Source organism: Sinocyclocheilus rhinocerous, unplaced genomic scaffold (genome assembly GCF_001515625.1).
Source record: "Sinocyclocheilus rhinocerous isolate Xijiao unplaced genomic scaffold, SAMN03320098_v1.1 scaffold482, whole genome shotgun sequence".
NCBI classification, from domain to species: domain Eukaryota; kingdom Metazoa; phylum Chordata; class Actinopteri; order Cypriniformes; family Cyprinidae; genus Sinocyclocheilus; species Sinocyclocheilus rhinocerous.
In genome coordinates this window covers 61,979-66,397 of record NW_015638939.1, presented here as the reverse complement: position 1 = coordinate 66,397, position 4,419 = coordinate 61,979, and the positions used below count along the sequence as shown (strand labels likewise).

Genomic DNA, 4,419 nt, shown 5'->3' with positions numbered 1-4,419 from the left:
CAAAAATGACCAAAGAGTTTCTATATTTTTCCTATTTAAAACTTGACTCTTCTGTAGTTACATCGTGTACTAAGAAAACTCTTGAAACTCTAGAAACTCTTTGGTCATTTTTGAGCGAGATGCTAACGGTCTAATCAGATTCAATGATCTATGCTAAGCTACAGCTAAAAGTGCTACCACCAGACCCGGAGATCGGCTGAATGGATTCGAAAACGGTAAAACTCAACTGTTTAACTCAAGAGGAGTTGCAAAATTGAGCCTATTTCCAAAAAATAGTGGAGTGTTCCTTTAAGAACAGGAGTATAATGTTTAAAACATGCAGTTTTGTGTTTCCAAGCTTGTATGATCACGCAATATAGCTGCAGATTCAATCTGACACACATGACATATTAACAAAAGATAAAACTGCAAACATCAGCAACTGCAAATACATAATCAATGATGGACCAGCTCTTTTATAGGATATTTAGTTTTGCATACCTCTATAAAAAACTATTGAAAAAACTGCATATTCAACATCAACACTCACAAGCTTAATCCCTCTTCTAATGCCTGTAAAAATGAAGGGTACTGTATGTTAAAATCTGCATCAGAAGTGAAACGCTCTGTAAAGCTCTGTAAAGCAATGTTTAGATGGGTTGCTCTCCTATTGTTTTAAAATAAAACATACTTGGAAGATTATTTAGATATGGAGCAGCATTCAACAACATAAGAGGCCTCAACAAATGATGATCTCATTCCAAAATCCTGAAAAGAAATCAAAGTGAAGTTAATATACCAACGAACATAGAGTAGGCAGCATGTAATCTGACTTTTCTTTAGTGATGTAAAGCTTGAATGTACAGATTTGACCAATTTACAATCAAATATAAAACATAACTGAATTAAAGTAAGAGAAGAATGTTGGTTTCCCCAACTGTGCAAGTAAAATATCTACTTTTAGTGAAACCCCAAAAGACGAAAGTAAAAAACACAGTAATGTTTGGACAGATGGAAAGCGAAACTTGCAGTTTCAGAGTTGTGCCTACAAACAGAGAGAAGAACTTTGTCAATTTAAAAATAAATAAATAAATAAAAGTTGCTGATATTTGCTGATATCTCTGACTAAAATTCAGAGATTATTATTATTAATATTATTGTTGTTATAAACCTTCATTGTGTGATCTGCAGTAGATCAGCCAGCAGAGCAGGAGTGCAGATCCAGATGCAGATATACAGAGAATCAACACCATTATGTGTGAAACAGAGAAACCTGTGAAACATTGACATAGCTATTGTAAGATGTGGACTACCACATGTATGTTATATCTATGCTACCCACCAATGTACTGGCTGAAATGTATTACTCCGTTAATTGAGAAAGATGTTTTTTTGTTTTTTTTTGCTCCATAATGGCATCAATCAGCAGGGGAAAACTGCTGCTGAAGCTGTAACTCACCAAACTTTAACCCTCAATAAAAACGACTTAAGTATAAAATAAATATATAAATCCCATGATAATAATAAGATGGTTTGAACTACAAGACATATTATAACGTCTTGTATATGTTTTGTTTTTGTTTTTTTCTGGCTGAGGTCATGTGTCTTTATACTGTTGATGTAACATCATGTAATAGATGTTTACATTTACTTATGTTACTGTATAGAAAATCTATTTACAGATGTATTTGTCACCCAGTATTAATTTATTCTTATAATAGTGTCAAATAAAAAGATTTTACCAAGATAAAGTGAGTAGCATTTAGCTGGTCATGTAATATTAACATGGCAGCCAACTTATTTATCTGTTACTCACCCAGTCGCTCCAGTACTACAGTTGCATTGGCTGAAAGTCCTTCAGCAAACACTTGACACGTGTAAACTCCTTTATCCTCAGTTCTGACACTCTTCAGTCTGAGAGAGAAGTTTCCTTTGGGGATTTCAGCAGTGAAGAACTCAGCTCTGTCTCTGTATCGCTCATCTGATGAATCTGATAAAGTCTGATTGTTTTGGTAGAGAAGAACCAGAATATCTTTATCTTCATCTGTTTTCTTCCATGAAATCTCTTCAATGTGTTCAGGTGTGATGTGAGAGTCTACAGAGCAGTTCAGAGTGATGTCCTCACCCACAGACACAGATATGGAACGACTCGATCCTGATACTAGCAAATGGTCTGAAAGAACAAAAATAAACATGAAATATGAGCATCACATATTTTAATGAAATACTAGATTGAATTTCTACTAGAAGTAACTGGGTTGTTACTTACCAACATCTTTTATTTCAACCACAATCTCACCGAAATCCTGCTGACTGTGAACCTTACATCTGTAAACCCCTTTGTCTTGAGCTCTCAGATTGTCCAGACGGAGGGAGAAGTTTCCATGTTGAATCTGATCAGTAAAGAAATGAGCTCTATCATGATAATCCTGCTGCCGGGTCTCTGGTCGACTCTCACCATCTTGATACAGATGAACCAGAGTATCTGAGTCTGTTCTTCTCCATTCCACCTCCAGATCCTCCATTAGTAAGAGTTCATCAACATAACAGGGCAAAACCACTGAAGACCCCAGAGGAGCAACCAGAGGACCTGAGGGACCGTGCACAATCAACCCTAAAACAGAGTCAGAAATGATGCTTGGTTTGTAGTTTGTTCTAGTGTAAATCGAAACATACAGAGGTAATTATCATTATTGACATGATTAAGTATCTAGCCAATCCTAACAGTGTATTATTTTTTTCCTCTTTACTCTAGATGGCACAAAATCTTATGTAAACCATGCATATTTTATGCATATGATTTTTTTTTCACTGTAAAAGTGTGCATAGTAGTTCCTTAGGTTCTTCTTAAAAATAAATAAAAATCCCTACAAAAGGTTTCTTTCCCATGTTATCCTTGTAACAAATTAATTATATTTCTAATATCAGATATTTTTAAACAAATTGTGGTCATGAGAGTTCAAAAGAGCTGCTTTAAATAAATAAAAAAATAACAAAAAAGTTGTAAAGCTGATCAGATCAGGCAACCAGGAAATATAACCTGAGAAAAACAAAATGCTTCACAGTAAAATGTGAGTCCACAGGTGTACCATTATAGAGGACTATTAGAACTATGACAGAATAAATTAATAAAAGCTGTGGACATAAATCTCATTGTCATGTCTCAAATAAATTAAAGTGCTAAAAGCTAAATAAATCAGAAACATGTTTAATGTATAAAAGGGAGATTCATTTAAATTTGCTCTTAATATTTATATTTCATTTTAACACATGAAACAAACTATAGAAATTATGTAGTAATCAACATTTGACAAATGAAAATTTAGTTTAGTGTGTTTCCACATTGAACATAATTAATTTGACAATTCATTTTGTGCCTTTTTCTCCAGAATTAGCATAAAGAGAAAAATATTATACATGCCATCAGATACAACTAGAATAACAGCCGCAAAAACAAATGTAAGCAGGTCCATGTTCAGCTGAAAATTTTGATTGAAATGTGAGTCCACAGGTGTACCATTATAGAGGACTATTAGAACTATGACAGAATAAATTAATAAAAGCTGTGGACATAAATCTCATTGTCATGTCTCAAATAAATTAAAGTGCTAAAAGCTAAATAAATCAGAAACATGTTTAATGTATAAAAGGGAGATTCATTTAAATTTGCTCTTAATATTTATATTTCATTTTAACACATGAAACAAACTATAGAAATTATGTAGTAATCAACATTTGACAAATGAAACAAATTTTGTTTAGTGTGTTTCCACATTGAACATAATTTGACAATTAATTTTGTGCTTTTTTCTCCAGAATTAGCATAAAGAGAAAAATATTATACATACCATCAGATACAACTAGAATAACAGCCGCAAAAACAAACGTAAGCAGGTCCATGTTCAGCTGAAAATATTATTTGATTGAAGGTCTGTGAGCATATGTTGAAACTTGATTTACTTTCTTCCTTTTAGTAGAGAAAGATCTGATGAACTGCAGCTAATCCTGATGAACCAATTCTGAGAAATGAAACAAAAGTGTTGTTTTACCTTCAACATAATATGAAATCTGTCTCTGAAAAGACCTAAATGCAACACAAAAATGAAACACTATTGAAACAGACAACAGTTACTGTAGACAGGAGTTATTAGTCACAGCTTGGTTGCAAAATAAAGACGGGCTCAGGATCACAGGACAGAATGCAGCACATTAGTGTTTATTAAACAAAAAGAACTCCGGAACAGGCCAAACAAGAAAAACTAAAACAAAACCAAACAGAACAGAACATTCATGTGACATCAAGTCCAGCAGAGGGAGGTGGATTAGGTGGGGGACGCAGAGCCCGGATGCTGGACAACCAGAGCCATGGCGAAGAGGATGCTGGACAGAGAGAAAGCTAGGTGAAGACAGAGGCAGGAAAAGCCAGGGTGGAGATGCAGG

The 4,419-nt window shown here is 34.2% G+C and overlaps 1 protein-coding gene across 1 annotated transcript; it reads right to left on the bottom strand.

The window, feature by feature from the left end:
• Positions 1-1,142: 1,142 nt before the first annotated feature.
• Positions 1,143-3,879, bottom strand: LOC107750166 (butyrophilin subfamily 2 member A1-like). Its single transcript, XM_016565431.1, has 4 exons — positions 3,828-3,879; positions 2,249-2,593; positions 1,796-2,152; positions 1,143-1,252 (listed from the first exon to the last, which is right to left on the bottom strand). Exons 1-4 carry the CDS (start codon positions 3,877-3,879, stop codon positions 1,143-1,145), a joined length of 864 nt encoding a protein of 287 aa, XP_016420917.1.
• Between the last annotated feature and the right edge of the window lie 540 nt (positions 3,880-4,419).

Coding starts and splice junctions, on each gene's coding strand:
- LOC107750166 (XM_016565431.1), bottom strand. CDS start 3,879: ATGGACCTGCTTACGTTTGTTTTTGCGGCTGTTATTCTAGTTGTATCT. Junction 2,594..3,827: donor TATTCTAGTTGTATCTGATG/GTATGTATAATA, acceptor ACTCTGTTTTAG/GGTTGATTGTGCACGGTCCC. Junction 1,253..1,795: donor TGTAGTACTGGAGCGACTGG/GTGAGTAACAGA, acceptor AATGTTTCACAG/GTTTCTCTGTTTCACACATA.